The sequence below is a fragment of the Bolinopsis microptera genome, chromosome 10 (assembly GCF_026151205.1).
Source record: "Bolinopsis microptera isolate Bmic1 chromosome 10, MBARI_Bmic_1.0, whole genome shotgun sequence".
In the NCBI taxonomy this organism is placed as follows: domain Eukaryota; kingdom Metazoa; phylum Ctenophora; class Tentaculata; order Lobata; family Bolinopsidae; genus Bolinopsis; species Bolinopsis microptera.
Genome location: NC_087081.1, coordinates 9,327,903 through 9,354,181, shown reverse-complemented (window position 1 = coordinate 9,354,181; position 26,279 = coordinate 9,327,903). Strand labels below are relative to the sequence as shown.

At 39.4% G+C, this 26,279-nt stretch overlaps 1 protein-coding gene across 2 annotated transcripts; it reads left to right on the top strand.

Moving 5' to 3' along the window:
* The first annotated feature begins 155 nt into the window (after positions 1-155).
* LOC134822156 (uncharacterized) lies at positions 156-25,321 on the top strand. Of its 2 annotated transcripts, none has more exons than XM_063833064.1 (23): positions 156-1,325; positions 1,441-1,485; positions 1,779-1,841; positions 1,966-2,082; positions 2,206-2,721; positions 2,874-3,002; positions 4,294-4,359; positions 4,545-4,607; positions 5,900-6,079; positions 6,255-6,779; positions 7,729-7,920; positions 8,044-8,120; positions 8,406-8,511; positions 8,653-8,795; positions 9,913-9,994; positions 10,100-10,176; positions 10,392-10,472; positions 10,733-10,887; positions 11,069-11,190; positions 12,076-12,251; positions 13,657-13,801; positions 24,243-24,413; positions 24,612-25,321. In XM_063833064.1, exons 1-23 carry the CDS (start codon positions 1,034-1,036, stop codon positions 25,115-25,117), a joined length of 4,029 nt encoding a protein of 1,342 aa, XP_063689134.1. In that variant the 5' UTR covers positions 156-1,033; the 3' UTR covers positions 25,118-25,321. The 2 variants fall into 2 exon arrangements, with proteins under 2 accessions (XP_063689134.1, XP_063689133.1); XM_063833063.1 differs by having other exon boundaries at positions 5,876-6,079.
* Positions 25,322-26,279: the final 958 nt, after the last annotated feature.

The following is a 26,279-nucleotide window of genomic DNA, read 5'->3' as shown; positions in this document are numbered from 1 at the left end:
ACCCATGATCACTGTCTCGTTTCAAACATAGAATTCCACGTTTTCCACGTTTTCCACATTATACCTGCCATTGACTAGATACCTTATATACACCTTTGCCTTTCACCAACATTTTCAATAATAGGAACATCTACATTCTACAAACTTGTGAAGTGTTACCGCAGTACTACCGCAGTGCTACCAGTACAGTACTCTGTAGTAGTAGTACTCTGTATCACGTACTATAACTACTGTAGTACGTAATATACAGAGCAATTGACATTATCATGTGCGAAATGTGTTTTATTATCAAGCTCTCTGGCTGGGCCAGGTTCTGATACTTCGTTACCAGATTGAAGTTTGAGTTATCTTTTGCTTAATCGCTAAAAGTCGTATTGATCGATTGTTCAAGATATCGTATTGGGCTCCGTGTGCATTACAAAAATTCTAAAATCATTTAGCATTCGAGTTATCTTTAACTTTTATTGGAAGTTTGTACTTACATTTAAAGAAATTTAAAAGAATAAATTTTCTACCTACAATTTCTCATTTTCATCACTTGGTGGCATCATATAGTTAACTTTTATGCACAGATTATTTCAAAGTTTCCAAATCATTATTTCGCCAGAGCCTTTTAATTGCTATTTCAAGATCCATCCTCATTTTCATCACCAATGTGCAATTTAACCAATAAGGCTCAGAATTAATTAATTTGTATGTACTGTTATGAATGATTTTGTCTTTCGAGTTTTGAAAAATAACTTTTTCACAGCTAGAAGATGAGGATGCAAGTCGTCCTCCTTCACTTCCTCTTCGGTGCTTCATACTACCTCGGTGCTGAGGGGGTTTGCAAGACTGATCTCAATGATGTGGAACAGTTGGTTCTTGACAAACATAATTCGAGTACCGAGCTAGGCACCAAGACACACCCCCGCTCTGTTATGCAGAGATTACTGGTGATGATGTTGAGTTCACGGCTCAGGAATGGGCCGATCATGTTGGGGAGACCGGTAAATTTAAACATACTCCAAATCCTAAAGTATACGGTGAGAACATGGCCTGGTCGTCTTTCAGAGGAGAGGATCCTGATCCAGCACCTTTTTACACTTCTGGCATGGAGCGTTGGTACAGTGAGATAAGAAACTGGGACTTTGCACTGAGCAAGGGGAGGATGACAACTCATTTTACTCAGATTGTTTGGAAAAGTTCGACACAGTTGAACTGCGGATTTTCAACGTCTGAAACTCTTCGTAGAGCTTACGTAATCTGTCAATACTGGCCCAAAGGAAACTGGGGGTCCGAATATCCGGTGAAAGTTCTCCCATTGATAGGGTTTGAACCTGAAGGTTAGCTTGACTTTTACTTACAAATTATTAACATCCCGTTATTTTTAAGTAACTAACAGATTGCTGTCATAATAGTCAGTGTACTACCATAATAATAAATATCAAATATTTTTAGGAGATGATTCTGAAAACGACTTAGAAAACGATTCAGAATCAGAAAGTAAGTGCTAACTACTATACCACTTTTTTGCAGCCGGATCTTCATAAGTAGATATTTAATTATCCGGACATTGTTTTGTACATTGTTTGAACTTTAACGGGTGATACTCGTAAAATATCTGTTCCACAGGACCGTCGACGAGTCCAACTCGGCGCGCGTCCTGGTAGGTTGTAAACCTACAATTTGAACTTTGATTTCAAATCAAAACAAGTTCATATGCTGCAAAATGTCAAAATATCGTTAATGTTATTATCAAAAAGAACAAACGATTGCCTAAAAAATTACCATTACAGAAGATAACACCTCTGAGGAACAGGCAGACAACTTTATTGAAGGCCCAGAGAACTTGATCTTTGGTAAGTATAAATTTCCAGAGCACCTATTGGATTATCAGTTATTTTGCTGGCATAATTGAACTCAATCGTCCAACCACAGTTCATAGCCTATCCAGTTAAAAAATCGATAACTTTAATCTCTCAGGATCTAAAGAAGAATCTAAGGAGAGAGCTAAGGATGAGCCTAAGGAGGAACACCAGGAAAAACCTAAGGAGGAACTTAAGGAGGAGAAAGAAAAGGCTGAAAAGGGAGACAAAAAAGGTTGAAACAAAATTTGTTTATATTCTGCAAAAAATAAAAACTCATCTTTCAACTCACAATAATTGTTAACCCTCACAACCGAAATATTTAAAGATATTATACTTTACAGAAAATACACCTCAGTGAAACAAAAAGGTTGCAAGACTGACCTCAGTGATATGGAACAGTTGGTTCTTGACAAACATAACGAGTACCGAGCTAGGCACCAAGACACACCCCCGCTCTGTTATGCAGAGATTACTGGTGATGATGTTGAGTTCATGGCTCAGGAATGGGCCGATCATGTTGGGGAGACCGGTAAATTTAAACATACTCCAAACCCTAAAGTATACGGTGAGAACATGGCCTGGTCGTCTTTCAGAGGAGAGGATCCTGATCCAGCACCTTTTTACACTTCTGGCATGGAGCGTTGGTACAGTGAGATTAGAAACTGGGACTTTGTACTGAGCAAGGGCAGGATGACAACTCATTTTACTCAGATTGTTTGGCAAAGTTCTACTCTTCTGAATTGCGGATTTTCAACGTCTGAAACTCTCCGTAGAGCCTATGTGGTTTGTCAATACTGGCCCAAAGGAAACTGGGGCCGGCAGTCTGAATATGCAGCAAAAGTTCGCCCACCGCTGGGTTTTGTACGTGAAGGTAAGTTGGCCAAAGGGGTTGGGTACATATAAATATTATTAACAGTATGACACATTTACTTGAACTTCTAACTTTCTAATTATCTAATACTTATTAAGAAATTTCAAAAACTCATGGTCATCATGATATCATAAAATGCTGTATTTATGCAGAAAGTGCAGTTTCCGAGCCAACAGAGAAGCCAGTAGAAGATTCAGAGAACGATCCAGAGGACAATTTAAAAGACCATTCTGAAGAGGATTCTTCAGAGGACGATTCAAAAGGCCAACCAGAAGCTGATAGTAAGTTTTTGACTCTTATCTTACAGTACTCTTATCTTACTGTACTCTTATCTTTCAGTACTCTTATCTTACAGTGCTCTTATCTTACAGTACTCTTATCTTTCAGTACTCTTATCTTACAGTACTCTTATCTTTCAGTACTCTTATCTTACAGTGCTCTTATCTTACAGTACTCTTATCTTACAGTACTCTTATCTTACAGTACTCTTATCTTACAGTGCTCTTATCTTACAGTACTCTTATCTTACAGTACTCTTATCATACAGTACTCTTATCTTACAGTACTCTTATCTTACAGTACTCTTATCTTACAGTACTCTTATCTTACAGTACTCTTATCTTACAGTACTCTTATCTTACAGTACTCTTATCTTACAGTACTCTTATCTTACAGTACTCTTATCTTACAGTACTCTTATCTTACAGTACTCTTATCTTACAGTACTTTTATTTTACAGTACTCTTATCTTACAGTGCTCTTATCTTACAGTACTCTTATCTTACAGTACTCTTATCTTACAGTACTCTTATCTTACAGTGCTCTTATCTTACAGTACTCTTTTCTTACAGTGCTCTTATCTTACAGTACTCTTATCTCACAGTACTCTTATCTTACAGTACTCTTATCTTACAGTACTCTTATCTTACAGTACTCTTATCTTACAGTAATCTTATCTTACACTACTCTTATCTTACAGTACTCTTATCTTACAGTACTCTTATCTTACAGTACTCTTATCTTACAGTGCTCTTATCTTACAGTACTCTTTTCTTACAGTACTCTTATCTTACAGTACTCTTATCTCACAGTACTCTTATCTTACAGTACTCTTATCTTACAGTACTCTTATCTTACAGTACTCTTATCTTACAGTACTTTTACCTTACTGTACTCTTATCTTACAGTACTCTTATCTTACAGTACTCCTATCTTACAGTACTCTTATCTTACAGCACTCTTATCTTACAGTACTCTTATCTTACAGTACTCTTATCTTACAGCACTCTTATCTTACAGTACTCTTATCTTACAGTACTCCTATCTTACAGTACTTTTATTTTACAGTACTCTTATCTTACAGTACTATTATCTTACAGTACTTTTATCTTACAGTACTCTTATCTTACAGCACTCTTATTTTACAGTACTATTATTTTACAGTACTCTCATCTTACAGTACTTCTATTGAAACTTCTTTTGCTTCAATCATCCACGCCTTTTTAATGTTCAAGCAAAATACTTAGACAGTGCCTAGACCATGGCCAGATTATTAAAATGAAATTTGTCCAGATGGTGCAGAGTCCGATCCAAAAGTGGATTCGGAACAGAATTTAGAAAACGATTCAGAAGATGATAGTAAGTTGTGGACAACTGGATCTCCATTTGTAATTGTATCATAAATATTGGATGGCGGATGCCTTGTATAATAATATAATTTAGATACCGAAATAGAGTTTCCTAATATTTTTGATTATTTAATTAAACCACTCATGGCAGTTGAAATCCTTTATTTAAAGACGTAACAAGATATTACATTACAGATGGGGTCACCTCAGAGACACAATCAGATATTTTGAATAATCTTCTCGAGAACTTGACATTTGGTGAGCAATTTATTAGTATATAGTAAACTTATTTAAAGCACCTACAATATCGATTGACACAATTTGTGTAAATGCAATAATCTTTTGTAGCATTCAATGTATGTTATTGAAACTCCTTCTATCCATATAATACTAATAGAACGTATTTATTGATTCTCGATCGATTTTAAAATTAATCGCTATTAGTCTCTTACAAGTTTCATATACAGTTCTTTTACTTCTAAGTTGCAATGATCCACACCTTGTCATGATGATGTTATAGATAGAGGTATTGAATCAGTATTTATAAATACCTTACTCGGGATTATTATGACCGGGATAAAGTGGCGGGTTTAGGGTAATTTCGCCATATTTTTCCCGAACCACATTTTCACCGGTCGTTAATAAACCCGCCGTCTCAGCTTTTAGGGTTCCCAAGGGGTATGGGTGCTCATATTTTAATCGTTGTCTTATATTCACTAAAGAAGACTATTGGGACACTTGTTGTAGGTTTTTCGACTTCATTTGACTAAAATTGCAAAAAATTCACCTTTTTGCCCAATTCTTGTCATATATCCTTATTGTCAAAGTTGATTTAAATAGGCCAATTTTTAATTTCTTAGGTATTGACTATCTCTACATGATGAAATAGGACTCAAAGTAAAAGAAACAGTCATTATTTCTGTCTACTTTCAACAATTATTGATAATTCGACTTGTTTCACAAGTTTTAGCAATGCGAAAATTTCTAAACTTGCTTATCTCTAATAAGGAAATTTACATCTGAGACAAAATTTTTGAATCTAAAATTGAAAGGTTGGACACCGGTAAAATGGCGACCGGGAAAATGTGGTGGGTTTTGAGCAATTTCGCCATATTTTTCCCGAACCATATTTTAACCGGTCGTTAATAAACCCGTCGTAATAATCCCGAGTAAGGTATATACTGATTTATTGCCTCAATTATGGTTACCGTATTGTTTTAGAACTAAATACTTGCCCTTGCTAAGAATGAACATGATTTTCACTGGTAGTTAATTTTAAAAAGTTATGGGCCGGCACATTGCCGTAAACCTCCTGAGTTTTCTGAATTAACTAGCAGTGAGAATCGTATCCATTCTATGATTCGCTTGTACACAGTAGAAGTTCTAGCCAACCCATTCAATAAATCAAACGATTACACACCGTCCAACCACTTTCAGAGGGGCATACTGTGTACTCTGTACAATAAAATACGATAGTACGATATAGCCTACTGCCACTCTTCAATTAAACTAAAATACTTGTTCAGAAGTTGCAGAATCTGATCTGAAAGATGATTCAGAATCTGATCTGAAAGATGATTCAGAAGATGATTCAGAAGATGAATCAGAAGAAGATACAGAAGATTATTCAGAAGATTATTCAGAAGATGATTCAGAAGAAGATACAGAAGATGATTCAGAAGATGATTCAAAAGATGATTCAGAAGATGACACAGAACAGGATTCTGAAGGTAATGGTGAGCAGTTGACTAAATCTTCAGCCTAAGATTATCGAAAAACTGATTTGTGAGGAAGTCTCGCACGATAATTATATTTCGATGTTAAAATATAAATTGTTTATATCCTGCGAAATATCCAAATTTTATTAATCTCCTTATAAAATGATGACCAGATATTATCTTACAGAGGAAGACAGAGTGAAGACAAAGGGTTGCATGACTAATCTGAATGAAATGGAACAGTTGGTTCTTGACAAACATAACGAGTACCGAGCTAAGCATCAAGACACACCCCCGCTCTGTTATGCAGAGATAACTGATGATGATAAGGAGTTCACAGCTCAGCAATGGGCCGATCAAGTTGGAGAGACTGGTGAATTCAAAATGTCGCCCTGGCCTAGGGCGTTCGGAGAGAACGCAGCCTGGTCGTCTTACAGAGGAGAAGATCCCGACCCTGGTCCAATTCTCCTTTCTAATATTGAACGTTGGTACAACAAAATAGAAAACTGGAACTTTGAGCTGAGCACGAGCACGGCCATGGCAAGTCAGTTCACACAGGTAATATGGAAGAGTACGACGCAGCTGAATTGTGGGTTTAGAACGTCTGCAACTCTCCGGAGAGCATACGTGTTTTGTCAATACTACCCCAAAGGAAACTGGAGGTCCCAATATCCAACACAAGTTCTTCCATTGATAGGCTACCAAGTTAAAGGTTGGTAGTTTTTAGTAATAGTGGATTGATGATGGTCTTACATTTTTTTCTAGTACGTCGATGTTGAACTTAAGTACCAGTTCGAGGGAGGGGAACCAGTTCGAGGGAGGGGAACCAGTTCCGTAGTTCGAGGGAGAGGAACCAGTTCGAGGGAGGGGAACCAGATCGAGGGAGGGGAACCAGTTCGAGGGAGGGGAGGAAGGGCGACAAATAGTGTTTTAAGATTTGTATGAATACACATTACAAACGTATTTTAAAAATGAGCCAAAACCATTTAGGGGGTTCACCCTGATTTTTTGGTGAAACTTGATTTCGAGATAGCAGTTGACCAACAAACTAGAGTCCGTGGTCGAACCTTGGAGGGGGCCGGGGACTCCAGGTGTCGAGTGTCGACCGCATGTAAAGTTTGGCTGACTTTTGAGAAAAATATTACATTGATTTTAATATATTTAATCCACGGGTCCTAGTTTGTTAGTCTCGAAGTTAAGTTTCACACAAAAAATCAGGGTGAACCCCAAACTAATTGTTACCGAGTCAATGTCCGACAAGCGGTGTTATAATATTTTCCGGGAATTATTTCCCCGAAAAGTGGTGGACACCATGGCTTAGTAATCGTGCCGGGCTCGCCCGTAGCACTCAACAGACAAGGTATTATTGTATTACAACTCCTAACGGTACCTATATCACCTGATAATTCGGTAATTCTAATTGATTCGGTCAAACAAGAGCTAGTATGGATTTACTTTTCTTGGACTAATGATTGTGGTGCGATCTCCATTTAGTTTAATCCAAGCCGTGACGGCATAATCGTTATTATCATTAGTTATATTCTGCAATTTTGCAATGCTGCAGAAATAAACTACTGCATATTATATCTCGAAATGTTTTTGCACTAACAAAACTGTTAAATTCTGAAATCTCTTGAACCATGAAACTAATTCTATTTTAGAGACGTGCAATCCCGAGGATGCAGAAGTTGATATTCCTGGAGGAAGCTATCATACTTCCAGAGAACAGGTCACTAGCTACGTCATGGGAGACGTTGTGGACTATACTTGTAACGAAAACTTTGTAATAGATGGAAACCCCTCTATAATGTGTAAAGGAACTAAGTTTAGCAGCAAAGCTCCAAAGTGCACAGGTTTGAACCTTCAAGTGGTAAGTTTGTTGTTTTGCCGAACATTAATACAAATTCAAGCATTATAGGACAAAATTTAAAATTATAAACATTGAATGATTATTGTCTGAACCTTAAAATGTTCAGCGATCAACACAAATTGCGACGAGTTTATCGTGAAGAATGGAAAACTCAGCATCAAGCATCCCTATATAACTAAAGATGTAAGTCCCCGCTTCCTGATTAGGTCATTTGATTAAAAAAGGATGAGGATTAAGAGGAACATCACCACAGATTGAAATAGTGTTCAAATTAATTCAGTGTCTGATTATATTTTCAGTAAAAGGTCCAAGAATGACTTCTTCTCAGTGACACAAAATAATTGCATGTGCAACATAGCATAGGAAAAGAGGACGTATGTGCTTCAGGCTTAACTGTAAATATCAGTTGTCAATTTCATTGGGGGAATTTATTAAGATTGTAATCAGCTATTTGATTGCCCTCTCCAGGAAGTACAAGTAACGTGTGCCACAGACTACATTCCTATCGGACCAAACCCGAGGAAGTGTGCTGAGGGTGGATGGGAGGATACGGCACCTATCTGCATTAAACATGGTAAAATCTAAAGAACTTTACAATTCTCACCCTCTCTACCTTCCCTAAAGATAGCATTAACTTATAACCTTCTAACGTAATCCTGTCCTATTCTTCTACGATGCTAAACCCCGCTGTTATCCTCAATTTCTCCCCCAACAGATGGAGGACAATGTATCCCGTTAAGTGCCCCCGTTAACGGTAACATAGCTTGCTCGGAGGAAGATGAGGGAAGATACGTGGCAGGGACGGAGTGTACTGTGAGCTGTGAGGAAAATTTCCTGGCTTTACCGGCTTCTGTTAAAGTAAGTGTAAGAGCCTGCTTCCCGTTCTCCTTGTTTAGATTCGGAAAACAAATATCACGGTCTGGCTCGACCAAGGTTGTTAATTCTTCAGGTTTAATGGTTACGATATATGTGATAACGGGTGATGGCTAAAAAATGGGACTTTTTTCAAGGGTCTTTTTAGTGTCGATAAAACTATTTTTGGTTCAAACCAATGAAACAGCGTTGTAAAGCGGGCAATATTGAACAAGTATGGTCAATGACAAGCGCCCATGAGCCCATTTTGATTGGTTCAGGAGGGCTTCTTTCTTCAAGCTCAAAAATTCGTCTGTACAGTTGGGCCTAAAATCGTGTTGGCGCAGTCTCTTCTTTTGTGCCCTAGGGCCCATGTATGCTTGTTAGCCATATTCCGGGCATGTACATGTGTTGCCAGGATACTAAAGAAGTCCTCTATGGGTTGAGATTGTCAAAATTTACTTTGGTCGATCACTTTTGGGACGAAATTAACCCTATGGCAAATAAAGATGTGGTTTTCATAGAAAAATACGATCTAGCCCCATCCTAACGAACCACCTTCCACCCTTTGGGGATATTTTCTTGTAGGAACAACACTAGGCAAGGCTCCAAGCACTTTGATTTTTACGTGGTACCATTATAGACCATGCTAAAGCCGATAGTTGACCTAGCCTCGATCTTTCACACGGTAAAATTTTACCCCTCAGGTGGTTTTGAGCTCAAATATCTTCTTACTGGTTTTAGCTACGCTGATGGGTGTTGAACCCTCGTCTTAAGCATAAAATTCGGCATACTCTCTGCTAAATATTTTTGGTATGGAAGCTTTAATTACCTGTGAGGCGACTTCTGTGAACAGTGCTTTACTGTAAAACTTTTATAGGACCCCTCCCCTAGTTCGAGACCATTATCGGGGACAAAGATCAACCAATTTGATCAAATGGGGGCGGAAACTGTTCGAGTATCGTTCAGAGTAACTGGTGGTTGTGGTAAAATATCAAAATTTTGTTCAGGTGGAATCTGAGGGCTAAAAAACATATAGTCCCATTTTTTATTCATCACCCGTTATATAGATAGTCAAAAGATTACGTTTTTTCACAAATCATAATGTTTTAAAATATTTCAGGAAACCACTTGTGAGGACAATAAGTTCAAATGGATACACCAGAACCCAAAAAATCTTCTCGGATTCTTTCGGCCTTGCATAAGTAAGGATGGTTATGTTATTTTAAAAACACAGGCTCATGGAAATAATAAAATAATTCAGTAGGAACCAATTTCTTTTGATCCACCTGCATTTACTCTTCCTTTAGGAATGATAGCACCGGTAAGCAAGAAGTTGAAAAACAAAGTTACTATCGGAGATGTTTACTGTCAGAACGACGACGAGGTTAGCTGATGCTAACATACAACTTTATCCAAGTCTCTTTTGTTACAGTTCGATGTTTACAGATTGTAAAATAATATGTACTTAACCTACATAAGTAGTTAAATATTTAATTTAATGCAATTTCTTCATCATACCCTGGTTATAAATACGATATTTTTATTTTTACTGCCAGAAAATGACAGCACTCAGCAGCATTAAACATTAAACTGTTTCAGAAAGCAGCAATAAGTGCAGCTTTAATGACCTTTCTCCAGGATACACTCAGTATTTCCTGTCTTCGTAATGGACAGTGTCAGGTAAGTTCTTACACTGCATTATCAGTGGCGTAAACGCTGAAAAAGCGCCCCCCTCCCTTTTTGGCGCCCCTCCCTAAAATTGGACAAATTAGATGATTTTAGAGGATACGCCGGTAAAATCTCTAAAAAGTGTGTTCCTAGAGCAAAATGCCCAGTTTTGCTAGTACCGTAGTTAAGTCGAACGACAATTTAGAGAAAATAAAAATGTCTCGTTACAGGCGATGAAAAATAATCACCAAGTTATCAATTTTCCATTTCAGGTGGAGTTAGTGATTTGTGAGTTGAACGGTGATAAGAATAACATCGCACTTACGTTTGAAGTGGTACAGAAACACGGCATGCTAAGGAGTGCTCTATTATTAGAAGCTAAGATAAAGATTGAAAATAGTGTTAAGTCAGACAGATTCACTCTGAGGTTAGCTGTATTCTATGCTGAGTAACAGCGGGAGTCCTAAACGTTTGACTTTTTCCTACCGAAAATAAAAAATAGTACCAGTCATTAACCCTTTTTTTAATCACGATAAATTATTGAAACCAAGCCGTTACAATTTGGATAAGATACATTTTTTAACTGAATCGTAACCTTATAATTCCAGTATTGATGAGAACAAGAGGCGGAGAAAGAGGGCGGTGTCCCTGTTAGCAGATAGAGATTCTCTGGAGGTTGAAGAGGAAGTGATCTGCAGAGAGGGAGAGGTTATCCAGGAGGGAGTCTGTGGTACGTTATATACCGTTACTATACCGTTACTATACCTTGGTAACTGTTACCTTGGTTATACCGTCTTTATAAATGCCGTCTTTATAATTGTGATTAATTTATTTTCTCATCTTTTAAAGTGATCAGTCAAAAAATGACCCATATAACCAACTGCAAAAACCTACTCTAAATATAAAACACCTCATCAAATGTAACTTTCTAAAATTGAACCCCCCCTAAACCCCCTAAACCCCCTTAACCCCCTAAACCCCCTAAACCCCCTAAACCCCCTAAACCCCCTAAACCCCCTAAACCCCCTAAACCCCCTAAACCCCCTAAACCCCCTAAACCCCCTAAACCCCCTAAACCCCCTAAACCCCCTAAACCCCCTAAACCCCCTAAACCCCCTAAACCCCCTAAACCCCCTAAACCCCCTAAACCCCCTAAACCCCCTTAACCCCCTAAACCCCCTAAACCCCCTTAACCCCCTAAACCCCCTTAACCCCCTAAACCCCCTTAACCCCCTAAACCCCCTAAACCCCCCTAAACCCCCTAAACCCTATAAACCCCCTAAACCCCCTAAACCCCCTTAACCCCCCTAAACCCCCCTAAACCCCCTAAACCCCCCATAAACCCCCTAAACCCTCTAAACCCCCTAAACCCCCTAAACCCCCCTAAACCCCCCTAAACCCCCTAAACCCCCTAAACCCTCTAAACCCCCTAAACCCCCTAAACCCCCTTAACCCCCCTAAACCCCATAAACCCCCTTAACCCCCCTAAACCCCCTTAACCCTCTAAACCCCCTAAACCCCCTAAACCCCCTAAACCCCCTAAACCCCCTAAACCCCCTAAACCCCCTAAACCCCCCTAAACCCCCAAACCCCATTGGCATTACACCCTCTTTAGTAAATTGTCCTGCTGGCTTCAAGACAGTAGAAGGAGCATGTCTACCCTGCGAGATAGGAACACACAATGCAGCTGAGGGAGCAATAGAGTGCATACCATGTGGTGGAGATAACACCACCTACACTACAGGTTCTACTAACATTCACCAGTGCTATCATCTCTGTATCGTTCCAGATGTAAGTTATAAGTTATTTATTGAGTTATTGTTGTGGTATTTATTTATTTAATATGCTATACGTGAGCTGATTCTAGGTTTAGTCGCCAGATCATTGTTTTTATTGCGAAAACGGCCCAGTCTATTTATTTATCAAAGATTATTTTACGGTCTAACCAGGTAACTGTAAATTACAAATAAAATTTATTTACTTGGTAATAATTCTGATTAAGTATTGCAGTGTTGGAGTCAATATTGAAGTCAACAGGGCTAAACTGATTAAATAATTCTTAATTTCATCATACCAATCGTACTACTAGTCTAAAGAAAATGATACATTGTTTATAATACTAAACTAGACAAAAATTAATCAGCAGTAAAGTTATGAAATTCCTTGATCCCGAAATAAAACCTTCATTTCCATTCTCTCTCTACTCCTCAGACTAACAATATGGATTACTGGATTTGGTGTAGCTATTTCGTCATTAAGTCATTAGCCATTAAAGTGATTAACAGTTATTATCTGCGACAATATCGTGTAGCAAGTAGAAGTTATGTTGTATGGGTTGAGTTAAAGATATTATAATTGGATTGAGTACCAAGTAGCAATTAATTTATTGTTGAAAACTTACATGTTGGTACACGTTTACGAATTAATGCCAGTTAAACGGTACTCAGTATCTGATATTTTATTTTGAAATGTGTTTAAATTAGGAGCAACTATTTGGGTAAATTTCATGGAGTGAGTATAAGTAATTCATTAAGTGTTGAAATATTATATGTCCGACGTCCGTACATGTGCATCTTCAAACAATGAAAGTTATTCAATACCTATTATTTTATTTACAATGCGGTCAGAAAAACTTCAAAAGGTCAAATGTGTTAAAATTCGGACCAACTATTTGGAGTTAACATTGTTTTAAATTTGAACGGCCGAAAATAGGGAGGATAAGTGTCCCTGTTATAAGCAAACTAAAGGCTTAAATTATATTAAAATAACAGGTACCTTTATACTTATAGCTTTGTGAGTTTCACTACAGGGCATTATAATATAGTCAACGTGTTTTTAAAGGCGTTATTAGTTTTATTAATAACTGCTTAGTGCTATCAAACACAGCTTAGATCTTGATACTTTTTTTTATTAAAAATTTTTTTTTTAAATCTTTATACTTTTTGATAAACTAGGGTTATTATGTCTGGAGTTTACAAAAGAATCAAAGAAACAGGCCCAATGTACAATATAATATAAGTGCCATTAAATGGAAAGCCATTGTAATCTTCAAAGAATGATAGACCTCTCTCTCGACCAGTCACAAATTTTTCTTCTATACAAAGTAAAAATCTATAAGTCAAGGGCTTCTTGCTGGGTTTGACTTGGACCTCGAATATGGTTTCAGAATACAAAATAAAAACCTACAAAACTTCAGATACCGCAAGGCTCGCTGAACCAGGAAACAGGTTACAAGGTGGATCCTACCTACACACTCACTCTCTCGTGTGAGGATGGTTACAGTGCCAGTGCCACTTCCTTCCAGTGTGACACCTTCTCACCAGACACACACAAGTGCAAACGTGAGTCATTTGATTCGACAAATTTTGGTATGCTTAGTAATATTTCACAGTGCTGGCAAGCACGAGCGGTGTCTTTATTGGGGGTATACTATGTACCCCCTTTACTATTGTACCCCCTTTACTATTATACCCCCTTTACTACTATAACCCCTTTGGTACTCGTCGGAAGCCTCTTTCGTGCACGCTAAGCGTGCACTCCGGCCGGAGGCGGCGGCCGAAGGCCGCCTCCTCCGGCACGAGTTTTTCAGGCATTAAGACTCATCGGAAGTCGTTCAGCAGATTTATTTTTAGTTCAAAACATTCTAATTTGATGTCAAAGATGACAGGAATATAAAATAGTTATGTTGAGATTTTTAAGAAATTTGCATAAAATACTCGCCAGCACTGTTATACGAAATTCGGTAAAAAACCCAAAATCGCCATATTCAGGTGCCTTAAAAACCATGTTAAAATTGAGTTAGAGATCTGAAATTTTTTAGGGCGTCTAGACGTTGACCAAATCGACTGCAAAAAAAGTTTCAGGTTTCAGGAGCATCGGGAAGTGGGTTTTCTAGAACCCCTGTTTTACGATAGATTGTCGTGATACATACATACATATATTATACAGAATAGAACACGTCACATATCGGAAGGTGATGTAGCATCCCTGAAAGCGATCAACACCGATGGGAAGCTACTACAGTACGAAAGGTATCAGATTCAGGGCCAAGGCCTCCATAAATGTGACGGTCATTCCTTTGAACTGAGTGATCGATCTTTTTTTGAAGGTTCCGAAATCTCAATTGATTCCGTGCAGTCAGAAATCAAAGTTGCGCTTCGTGAAGTTTCACCAGAAATCACGCCGGGCCAAGCCAAATCAAGCTGCACCGAATTGTTCTGGCGACCCAGTGTTGTGAAAGCACTGTGCAATGATCTTACTTCAGGTCTACCGCCAAATACACCCAGTCCTGGCCACCCTGAGGACAAAAACTCCCTTAAAACCTTGCTCGCAACCATAAACAACCGCGTTGGAGCTTTAACAAACAAAAATACCTTGTTCAACGGGCTCAGAATTATATATTCATTTGACAGGACCTCCAGAATGCCTCTGAAGAACACTCATAAAGATGACAATATGCCTCTTGTTATTCTACATATAGGAAAACCTAGAGACCTCAGTATCACCCCTCTCAGGTTTAACCCAGCCGTAGAAGACACCGAAGTCTGTGATGTCAGTCTAGGTAACTTTAGCCTCGTTACTCTATACCCAGATTCCATTAAACATCTACACTGCTATTTCTCTCCTGAGCTAAAGAAAAATGAGGGCGGTGACGAACAAGTCCTGATCATCCCGTATGTCGAAAACGTAGTAGAAGCTATTGATGAACCAGAAACTCTTCAAGCAACGGAATCGCAACCGGACGAAACTGAGCCTCCTGCTGCCGACGTAACCACACCAGCATCAGCTAAAGAAACAGCCGTCAGTCTACCTGCGTTTACCAATGAAACAGCTCACCATATCTCAAACAGTGTTCCACCTCCTCCTGACCCTTGTTTCATCAAACACAGTGAGGACCAAACAAGTGTCACCAACTCCCCAGTTGCAGTCTTCGACCCAAGAAGCAATTTGAACGAGCAGTCCAACATCTGCGTAAAGCCTGCTAGAATTACATCGGGTAAAGAGAAGGTTCTCGGAGTACCTAATCTGGACAATAGCGCCTCCATCGTGTTTAGATACATCACACTCGATCTCCTTAAAAACGCAGCAAACACATACAAAAAGAGCGCACTGGTGTCATTAGCATCGTCTCTCGGATTGAAAGGCTCCAACAATGTCACCACCAACAAAAAGAAGCTCTGTGACCTTCTCGAAACCTGTGAGACCACTGGTTCTAAGGAAACCGCAAAACTAGTCACACACCTTATAAACAAACTGGAGGACACCGTGATCAAATTTGAGCTCCTAGCAAACAGCCTCCCACTGAGCAATTCAGCCAGGGAAAGGAAAACTGACCTGGTTACGTTCTGCACAAACCGACACGTAAGCAGCGAAATTACTAGGCTAGTGTTCGATAGTCCAAATGAGGAAGCACCTGGAAACTCGATTTGTAGTAACGTCATACAGTCGCAGAATACGGAACATTTTGATAGCGAGCCAAGTCCACACGACCCGGGCGATTACATAACCCCTGGTGGACCGTTATCCGGCAGCTCCGACACAAAATTTGATTTCTTAACACCCCAGGCACAACAATGCCCTAAAATTCCGAAAAAGAAAAAGGGGAAGAGCAACAAAAAGAAAAAGAGAGGGAAACGCACCGATGATCAAAGCTTATCCATCTCAGGTGACACTCAGAAATCTCACCGAAAAACCTCTGATGCCTCCGTTACAAATGATGCTAGGATTATCACCAATGAGCTTACTACGGAAGCCAGCGATGGAAACCAACCAACTCGTGATGATAACCCTGAGGATCACCTGACCCTGAACGGTTGCAATAACTGCTCAGACCTGAAACATTCGATGTCTGTACTTCAAGACAGTCTACTCGGACTCAAAGAAGAGATGCTTCAACAAAAAGCATTCTCTGACCTCATCCTATCATCCCCAACCACATCTGAAAAATGTGTGTCATCCATCTTTAAAAAGAAAGTTGGCCCAATAGAGACCAAGCTTAATGGAATTCGGGCTGACCTCGACCAACTTAGATCAGCAGTAGACGAGCAGAACTTAATTCTCGAGAGACTGATCAACTTCAAAGCTCAGTTCTCGGACGAACTAAACACGATACAAAGTACGACTCTGAAAGTATTGTCATCTGCCAATTCCGCTAACAAACAGAGGATCGAGACCCTCGAGATCGGCCAAGAAAACTTGACGAAAGCCACGAAAGGAATTGCCAAGTCTGCACTCAATCAATCACATGCCTCAACCCAAGAACTTAAACATGAGCTTCGCCCCATCGTCGAGGCAATTGAAACCACAAGCGCATCGAACAGTTTCAGAATTGAAACCCTGGAGATCAACTTAGAGGACACGATACAAGCTCTAAACGCTGCTGAACAACCCGCAGTGAATAATATACCAGCGGCACTCAATAGTCCTTCCACAGGGAACTCCAAGCCAACACTCAAACGCAAGAAATTCAGAGTACACCGTAACAGCTCCAGCGATGCCACAGCACGTTCAGGTGAAAGCGAGCTCAAGCAAGCAGAGATGTCCTGGGCAGAGAGGGTTGATCAAAGCAACAAGACGCCATTCACGGTGGCAAACAAGCAGAACATGAAAAACCACAATGAAAGGGGCTCTAGAGGCGATCGACCCTCTAGCGAAATGAGGCGAAGTCGGGAGAACCTCAACACTAGAAGCCGCCAATATGACCTCGGAAACAGAATAGAACATACTAACCCCCCCGATCGGGGTTCCAGTGAAACAAACTCTGCCGCTGAAGCTAAGGTTAGCTACAGGCGTCACACAGTTCTTCTCATCCATGATGAGAGCTTTGACGAGTTTGACCCGAGGCGCTTTAACAGTCAGTTTAATGTTCACTGTTTTAAAGCAGATAGTTACTCAGATATGCTGAAAAAATCAAAGAAGCTCAACAACACTATAAAAAGACTAAGACCTGAGTGCATTTACATTCACACAGGGAGCAATGATTTCCTTAAAAAGAAATCAAGTCTTGTAAGCAATGTGAAGGAACTCTACGAACATTTACTGAACACCACAAAGGCTCAAATATGCTTTTCAGCGCTGATACCCTCCTCCAACAACTCTAGCATCAATGAAAGAATACAAGTCGTCAATGAGGAGACCAGAAACCATGTTAGCTGGCTCCACAAACACAGGCCGGATGTCAAAGATAGGATCTTCACCTTTTCAAACGATAAAATTGGCGATCAAAATTCTTATTCGTTCAACACTGGATTCGAGCTAAGGCAGAGAGGTCAAAAGATGCTTTGGCTTCGCCTCCGGGAGGGTCTGAGAAAGACCCTGCGACTCTCCCGAATAAGCTACCACGACAATGATAAAACAAGACGCAGCACCAACAGGTTTAGCAATGACTAAACCCACATCAACGAGGTCCCGCCACTCCCTTAAGTTTCTGTGCTGGAATATCAACCACTCTCGGGACAAAATTGAAGGAGCCAAGGTTGATATAACCGAAATTCGTGAACTACTTGACAACCACGATATTTTTGCTCTGCAAGAAACAAAAGGGGAGATCAACTTAAGTAACTACTGTTGCTTTAACTCTAACAGGAAGGGATCAAATTCAGGCGGAGTATGTATCGGAGTTCACAAAAGCTTAAAAGCTGGTGTAACCAACGTTCGTATGAATTCCAGGGAAGATATCGTTGTAGTTAAGCTTAAAGCTAACTACTTCGACCTAGACCGAAACACCTATATTATCAATGTCTATGACTCACCCAAAAATGGATCCTACAAGAAGCGAAGAAAAGGTCTGGAAACTGAAGACAGTATGTCAACTCTAGAGGATCTTCAAGAATTCCTGGCTGGAGTTCCTCTGAACGAGGATATCATTCTTCTCGGGGATTTCAATGCTAGAACTGGCACTCTGGACGACATGTTATCAGACCATAGTCTAATGAAGGATACAGAGCTCGACGCTCATTTCTCTAAAAAGCTGGCTAAACGCAATAACTCAGACCCAAAGCTAAACACGAATGGGCGACCCTTCATCGAACTCCTTCAGATGACAGGCCTAGTCATCCTAAATGGCAGAACTCTCGGCGACATATTCGGTGAACCCACCTGTATTCAGCGGCATGGTGTCAGCACAGTTGATTACATTTGCGTCTCGACGAGTCTTCATGACAGAGTCCGCCACCTGAAAATTGAGAGCATCTCTCAATATTCCGATCACAGAGCGCTGTCAATGTCAATATCGACAAACCCTTTAAGAAGGATTTCTAACAGTCTTGAATCGCCAGATATCCAAGATGCACCTAAAGCTTTCAAATGGAACTTATCAGAGAACCTCTCTGCTGACACAGCAACTAAGTTCCGGCTGGCACAGAATGATCAGTCATTCAAAGACAAAATGGACTGCCTCCTTGATCAACCAGTGAACACAGCAAACGACGCTGCTCAGCTTAATGAAGACGTGGTTGCAACATACCACAATCTTGCGAATTTTGTTACTACGACCAAAAGTGGCAAACGCTCCAGTAAGAAAAAGTGGTTTGACCAAAGCTGTAGACATGCTAAAAGGGAGGCCAACAGAGCCGACAGAAATGCCAACAGTAATCCACACAGCAACTTCCTTCGTGACCAGCACTTCCTCAGAAAAAAGGAATACCGAGCTATTAAGAGGATGAAAAAGGGGAAATTCCTGTATGAGATGAACCAGAAGATAAACGAAAGTGGAGATGTAAACTGGGCAGCACTCAAACGGCTATCTGACCAGTACAAAGATGAAGAACCATTCGACATTTACGATCTCATCCTCTTCCACAAATTCTTTAATGATCTCTACAACCGGAAGTGTGGTAGGAACGATCACTCAAGGGACGATGTCACCCCTACTCCATTGTCCAACAACTCGCAGCTCACCAAGGAACTGGTCGATGAACTGAATCGCGACTTCACGTTACAGGAAATCAAAGATGCAACTAAAAAACTCAAAAACAATAAGAGTGTGTCCGATGATCTGATATCCAACGAAATGTTGAAAAACTCCAACGAGAAACTCCAACTCGTCGTGGTAAAACTCTTCAACTCCTGCCTCCAGCATGGAACTTACCCCTGGAACAACTCCATCACAACTCCCCTCCATAGGAAGGGTGACCGGCAAAACCCTGATAACTATCGGGCCATAACAATTGGGAGCTGTCTCGGTAAACTCTTTTCGAATCTACTCCTCAAACGGTTAATCGAATTCAGAGAAAGAGCCTGTCCTGACCGACCCTATCAACTTGGATTCAGGAGTGGAGCCCAATGTAATGACCACATACTCACCCTAAATACAGTCATAGAGAAATACGCCAAGAAAGAGAAGAAGCGACTATTCGCATGCTTTGTTGACTATCGCAAGGCTTTCGATAGTGTATGTAGGGAAGCACTTCTGTTCAAGTTGAGCAACATGGGAATAGCAGGCAAATTCTTCGAATGCATCAGTCACATGTACAACAACTCTTCAACCCGAGTCAAGCTGATCCAAAAGCTCTCCGCAGCCATTGACGTCACGATCGGTACAGAACAAGGGCATCCAATGTCCCCTGAGCTCTTCAAACTTTATATCCACGAGCTCTCCATCAGGCTGGAACAAATTGAGGAATTGGATGTACCTCTTCTAAACGGTGTTAAAGTAAGCCACCTCCTTTGGGCAGATGACTTGGTCCTCTTAGCGCTGGATGCGGACAGCTTACAGAAACTGCTGAACTGCTTGCATGACTATGCCGTAAAGTGGGAGTTGTCTGTGAACATCAACAAAACCAGTGTGATGGTATTTAACACAAGCTCACGAATACTCAAATGTGCTTACGGATTTAAGCTAGGAAACTTGGACATCGCACCAGTAAGAAAATACTGCTACCTGGGAATCCAATTCTCTCTGAACGGTTCCTTCAAACAAGCAATCGACGAGCTTAGGAAAAAAGCTCTACGCTCGTTCTTCTCTATGAGACGAATTATTGACACGAGAGCACTCTCCACTAGCACGATGCTAAAACTCATCGATAGCTTAGTCAAGCCAGCAGCTACATACGGATGCCCTGTTTGGCTGCCATCGACCAACATCGCGAAAGCCATTCTCTCAAAAAACCAAGAAGTGAGTCTCCCAAAAGCAGCAGCAAAAGATGCTCTCGAATCTACTCACCTAAAAATTCTTAAATGGATATTGGGTGTCCACAAAAAGGCAAATAACAACTTCTGTTACGGCGACACAGGAAGAACCCCCTGGACAGTGACCGTCCTCCCTCAATGTATTGCCTACTTCTATAGAGCATCACAAGCGGTAGTAGGTAACGTGAACACACTTCTGCACCATACATTTCAGGAGCAGAAACAACTGAACCTTACCTGGTATGACACTTGGTCCACTATCATCAAGATGAGCACCTCCGCTAAACCAAACCTACACCCCGCTCTTGCAGCACGTGAGCACATACACGAAACCTTTGTGAACCACTGGAAAAAGGATCTTCACAACCAGCCGAAGATGTCATTCTACACCGCGGTCAAACCTGAGTTTGGTGAAGAACAGTACTTACAGATTCCGTGCAGGCTTAAGAGAGCTAACATTGCTAAACTTCGCTCTAGCAGTCACGATCTGAGAGTAGAGAAAGGTCGATATACTAGTGATCGATACAACACAGCATTGAAAACGTGTCGTTTTTGCTGCTCTCCAGACACAGACGTCATTCGCTTTTTCGAAGAGCTACCTTTCTTTGAAACACCTATCCTAGAAACTGAGGATCATGTCATAACTGAATGCCCTGGATACCACTCCCTCCGCTCAAAGCTTTCTGATAACCTGAAAAGCCTTGTAATGCTAAAAGAGTATAGGACCATAATGAACTCTTGTCACACAAAAGAATTCGGGAAATACCTAACAGACTCTTCAAACCTTCGAAATCCTAAAAATAAGTCCTAATCCTCGTACTCGAACTTTATTTACTGTATTACCTTAAATTATTATAGACGATCTTCTTTTATTTTCGTGAAATTGTAAACGGTTAAATTTTAATAATTTTTAAATGATTCAGTTTTAATAATTTTATTTATTGATTTATTTATTCATCCTTGTATAGCCAAGACGAGTCCGTTAGTGTTCTCTCTGGTAATTTCATGTTTAATCCTTGTTGTTTGTTTAATCCTGTTTAATCCATATATTCAGGGATAGACGCTTTGCCAGTCAATTGTAGCCTGTATTTAATTGTCCATAAATTCAAAAGTATAAAAGATACAGCCATTTCCGACCACAGGTTTTGCAAATAATTGTTTATACTTTAGTTTACATTGTATAATAAAATTATATGCCGTCATAAACACCCCTTGATGACGTCATCAAGTTAACCATTTTTAAAACTTGATTTTTGACAAAGCAATAACTTTTAAAATTAATTTTAAACCATTAAGGAGTAATTTTATTCAAAATCTGAGGAAATTTTCACCTTAGATAATTGTTCAAGCATTCTGAAAATCTACCGGAAAGTTTTTCTAGCTTGCTCCTTCATAAAGATATTCGTCATTGAAGTTTGTGCTTTTTTGAAGAATTATTTTATAAAAACGTCAAATTTGCGATTTAGTATTCTCTGGTGTTGGGCCATGCCTTAGATTGTGGAGCTCAGTTCTGCTTCCTATAGGTATAAATTGTGCATTAGGCTAGTTTTAAAGTTGAAAATCGAAAAGTTGCACACGTTGGGACACGCCCAAATTGATAGAAAATCGCTAAAATCACTGAAAATTGCTGTTTTCGTCATTTTCTGTCAACTTTAGAGTGCCGTTGTGATTACAGTTCTTCTTGAAATACTTTGAAACTTTGCATGCTTATCAAGCTATATATAAATCAATTACATTCAAAAATTTACGGCGATTCAATATTGGATGCTCACGCAACGTCTGCTCAAAGTTTGCACGTGCGAAAGGTGAGAATTTTGCTCATTCGTGATTTCCAACAAATTCTGCTTTGCCACGACAGTTTAATGTCATTATATATGAATTTAATGCCAACTTGAATGAGTATTAAGTGGCATATTCAGTCAGTGATCGACCGATATGCTTCCCTAAACACAAGGAAATGTTTTTAAAGGAAAAATTTCGAAATCGTTGAAACTTCCTCCTTATTAATGAAGATATCAGTTTATATTTCGACTTTATAAAGTACCCTGACATTATAATCAAAAAAAGATGATATTTTACCAAAACCCATAATCATGGGTAGAGTGGACCGCTGTCAGTGTCTCTCTTTCCCAAACAAAAGGAATTGATATTACTTTGATTGACCGTTCTCAAATGTAAAATGATACCGAGAATGAAATCGGTCGCTCGCTTTTCCCATTCATTTACAATTGTAATAGATTAAGAAGAACTACCCAAAGGCAGCTGTACTCGGCAATGAAGATTCAATAAACTTCAGCTAATTCAATAAGTAATACTAATAACTACCACCCTTACCCCGAAATACTAGGTATCGACCCGAACGCAACCCAAAGAGATTTTTACAGCATCTGATTGATGTAATCAATCGAAACTTATTACAATTCGTAAGCCGTGAATGAATGGGAAAAGCGAGCGACCGATTTCATTCTCGGTATCATTTTACATTTGAGAACGGTCAATCAAAGTAATATCAATTCCTTTTGTTTGGGAAAGAGAGACACTGACAGCGGTCCACTCTACCCATGATTATGGGTTTTGGTAAAATAACATATCAAAATTCTCAAATAGGTATTTTCTAGTGATTATACTAATTGGTCTGAGGTATAACAGTGACAACACAGCTTAATAAAGTTCATAATATCATGAGCAAATGACACGATTCGGAAAATTATATTTCGACCTTTATAAGTATAACTAAAACGGGAAAGATAAGAATACCTCACTGCTAAATTCTCCTCACCTCACTGCTCCTTAATGCTCCTCACCTTACTGCTGTCTGCTTCTTAATGCTCCTTAATGCTCCTTGACATAATGATCTTAAGTAGTGTAAAGCTAATTAACAAAGCGGATCAAGCGGCCATATCAAAGAAATTGACAATCTCTGCGAAATATAAATAACGTTCTTGCAGAGGCCATGGGAATATTCAACAAATGTGTTTATGAGATTCAAACGTTAACGCGGTGATATACGCGGTGCGGTTCCACATAAATGCAAATAACATTGAGCGTGACTCCCGGTTAAGTTTCAATTCTTACACGTTTCCGGTATCATCTAGGAGCATCTTAACTTATTCCGACATCATCTTAGAGTATCATAACGTGCTCTGACATTAGTTCATCGTCGTTACAATCCAGTTGATATTCTGTAGAAATGGATATAGTGAACTAAAGAGCTGGAAATGCACTAGGATGGTTTAATAAATTCCAAGCTGGTTCTGCAGAACAACTGCACAACTGCAGAACAACTGCACGGAGCACAACATGCCTGTTTAATTGATCGTGTGGGACCATGACAGTTATTTACGAACCTTGCCTAGACCTCTAGTTAGGGCAACAATTGAAATTTATAGGGCCATCTGAGAAAAAAATTTTTAACAAAGGTTTCTTTTCAGCAATGTGTTGTTTATTATAGTCCCAGGAAACACCCCAAAAAGTTGTCAGACTGACACTGATGGGGAAACGTTTCAAAAGAAATTTTTCTTCGCGCGCCCATACGCCCCAACCTTAAACGTCATAACTCTGTAATCCTGAAGTTATGTAGCAAATCTGCTCGTCAACACAACAAAAGAAATGACTAAAATCAAAATTAAGAAACTTGACTCTACCAAAATCCAGTGCACGGAGGCTGGACAGACGACGGTGATTGGTCGGAATGCTCTCAAGAATGTGGAGGTGGGACCCAGACCCTAACTAGAACCTGCACCAACCCTGCACCAGAGTACGGAGGAGATGACTGCGTGGGTGATGCGGAGGAACACCGGCCTTGTAATGAACAAGTCTGTCCAGGTGAGATATACTGCTCAGTGTGATTAACAACATTTTAACTGTAGGATCATAGAGCTCCTCTCCCTAAAGATATAACTATTAAAGCAAAAATGAAGCGGCTGTAACTCATGATTGCATAAACAAATAACTAAATAATAAATTAAATATAGAAACCGCGAAAATATTAGAATATGTAGTAATAACTATAATTCCCACCAGTTATCTACGCGAACTACACCACCTGTGACTGTTGGACCCCCCAGTGTGGCTACTGCTCCCACTTGGGCTGTACTGTGAAACAAGATCTCTTCAACTCTGAGAACGGCATTGCTGTCAGCTCTATCCTTAACCACAGCCGATATGTACCCATCCTGTTTTATGACGAAGTCGGGAACGAACTCGGACAATTCCAGTGGAATAAACGAGGCATTTTCCTGACAGGTTGCATATCATGTGCCACACCCGCCGCTTTAAAGAAGAAATGTAACAGAGTAGTGCCAACCCTTTGGGCAGTTTCCATCAACAACGGAGTTGTGAAAATAAAGATCGGTGGAGAGGTTTTGTATGAGAATAAGTTGACGGGATCCTGTCGTGAACAGTACTACACAGCTAAACGGTTCTCTTTCACTGGAAATCCTGCCGAAAGTGTGTTTTCGTTTGTGCCAGAGGAGATGGAAGTTGGAGAAAAGGTTACCAGTACTGGTTGTCCTGGGACAGTCGGTTGATATTTGGATATTTACGGTTATTTGGGATTCTTGCAGAAGTAGAGACATTTAAGAACATTTTTGATTTTTAGTTTAATTTTTATGTTTTCGTCATTTGATTAGACCTTTTTATGTAATTTATCATTTTTCATTTTTAAGCAAGGATTCTGCATGTTTGGTTGAGACGGAATAGTGTTTGTGTACATCTTGTATATCTTGTATATCTTGTATATCTTGTATATCTTGTATATCTTGTATATCTTGTATATCTTGTATATCTTGTATATCTTGTATATCTTGTATATCTTGTATATCTTGTATATCTTGTATATCTTGTATATCTTGTATATCTTGTATATCTTGTATATCTTGTATATCTTGTATATCTTGTATATCTTGTATATCTTGTATATCTTGTATATCTTGTATATCTTGTATATCTTGTATATCTTGTATATCTTGTATATCTTGTATATCTTGTATATCTTGTATATCTTGTATATCTTGTATATCTTGTATATCTTGTATATCTTGTATATCTTGTATATCTTGTATATCTTGTATATCTTGTATATCTTGTATATCTTGTATATCTTGTATATCTTGTATATCTTGTATATCTTGTATATCTTGTATATCTTGTATATCTTGTATATCTTGTATATCTTGTATATCTTGTATATCTTGTATATCTTGTATATCTTGTATATCTTGTATATCTTGTATATCTTGTATATCTTGTATATCTTGTATATCTTGTATATCTTGTATACTTTACAGTCGCCGCACCTTCTTCCAGTTTTTAAGGGCATTTTTATGCCTAAAATGAGCTCTTAGCTCCCATCAGATGCTTAAATATTTTGTACTAATTAGTGCATCAGTCGCTACTCGCGAGAGCGTAAAAATGGGGTCTGACCTAATAACTCAACAACCTGGAGTCTGTAGACTTTAAAACCATGCTCTACCCCACTCAATGCGATGATTATGACCATTTTTATGCCCGAGATGAGCGCTTAACTCCAATCAGAAGCTGAGACATCCTGAAATAAGTGTGTTAATTGTTACTCGCGAGACCGCAAAAGTGTGTGGTCATTATATAACTTATCAACCTTAATTGTGTGTTGAAACCACGTTCTACCCCCCTAAATGCGATGATTCTAACTATTTTCATACCCAAGTTGAT